This window comes from Seriola dumerili, unplaced genomic scaffold (assembly GCF_002260705.1).
Source record: "Seriola dumerili isolate Sdu_G_001 unplaced genomic scaffold, Sdu_1.0 BDQW01000073.1, whole genome shotgun sequence".
In the NCBI taxonomy this organism is placed as follows: domain Eukaryota; kingdom Metazoa; phylum Chordata; class Actinopteri; order Carangiformes; family Carangidae; genus Seriola; species Seriola dumerili.
The window spans coordinates 1,940,993-1,942,157 of record NW_019174328.1 but is presented as its reverse complement, the minus strand read 5'-3'; the positions used below and the strand labels follow the sequence as shown (position 1 = coordinate 1,942,157).

Genomic DNA, 1,165 nt, shown 5'->3' with positions numbered 1-1,165 from the left:
ATTGATAAATAAATGCAACGAAGCTCTTGTTGAGCAACAATCCCCATCACTCGCTCTCGGTAAGAAACCGCGTTGTGTGGCTGAGAAAACTTACAAACAGCCCCTGTAAGTTAATTGTGCACTCACCACGTCCATTCGAGTAATTTGGGAAAAAGGAATGCTGGCTTATCGCAGCAGACAAATGTCAAAAATCATTTTAAAATGCTTTTTTCAGAGTCTGACCAAAAGTAAGTACAGAAATTAGCCTCCTAGATTAGCAATTTAAACTAACTGCATAGAGATATACTCCTGGGGCAACTTGCCATCTAACAAAGCCAGCTGTCTATTCATTTAGAACTTCTATTTATCATTTATTGCTGGATTCAACTTCAAGAGAGAGTAATTATACAAAAGTGTCCCAAAGGAGTGTGACTTCTTTCTTGGGGTCATAATCACTGTTTTGGTCTTTCTTCCAATTTTAGTCTTGAGTTTGAAATGATTCTTGTAAAAGTGAAGTTTATTTTGAAAGCTCTTGAAGGTTCACACTGCTCGCCCCAGAATACTTCAGTTATCAAGAATGATGAAGAATAAGACCAAGGCTGAAAGTCCTGTTCAGTAACAACCTGTGTTTACCTCCTCAGGGATGAACTCCATCTTTGTGTATGTGGGCCACTCTCTCCTGGGTTTCTACTTCCCATTCAGCTGGGAGATGCACTTCCAGCAGAGCCACTGGGAGTGGCTCTTCCAAAGCCTCTGGGGAACAGCAGTGTGGGTGTTCATCGCCTACCTGCTCTACAGGAAGAAATTCTTTCTCAAAATATAAACAGGACATTCATCTGCCTCCCCTTGTACTCTGTGGATGCCATTATCTTATTTTTTCAATTAAAACAAACTGCATTCATAAGGTATATCGATTATTATAACATCTGTGGGCGTTTTAAAAACCTGGCCCACTGTGGTTGGCGTAATCACTTCAGTTTACTTTTCAGTGATGTACAATCTACCCACGTACACTTGAATGAATTGCACTGATGCTAACATCCAAGTCATCTGATGGATCGAGCAGCAAAGAGGAACTTTTTCATCAAACAAGCTGTAGCATAATGGAAAAAATATGAAAATGTTCATCCATGAAACCCATTAAATCAGCATCCAGTCTGTGAAGAAGACGTCTGATCCACTGTCA

The 1,165-nt window shown here is 40.2% G+C and overlaps 1 protein-coding gene across 1 annotated transcript in view; it reads left to right on the top strand.

Annotated features, from left to right (window-relative positions):
* Positions 1-802, top strand: part of LOC111220771 (heparan-alpha-glucosaminide N-acetyltransferase-like) — a 29,728-nt gene extending 28,926 nt beyond the window's left edge. The window contains exon 18 of the mRNA XM_022743991.1: positions 621-802. Within this exon, the coding sequence (XP_022599712.1) occupies positions 621-802 (182 nt within the window). The remainder of the gene's footprint in view (positions 1-620) is intronic.
* The last annotated feature ends 363 nt before the right edge of the window (positions 803-1,165 follow it).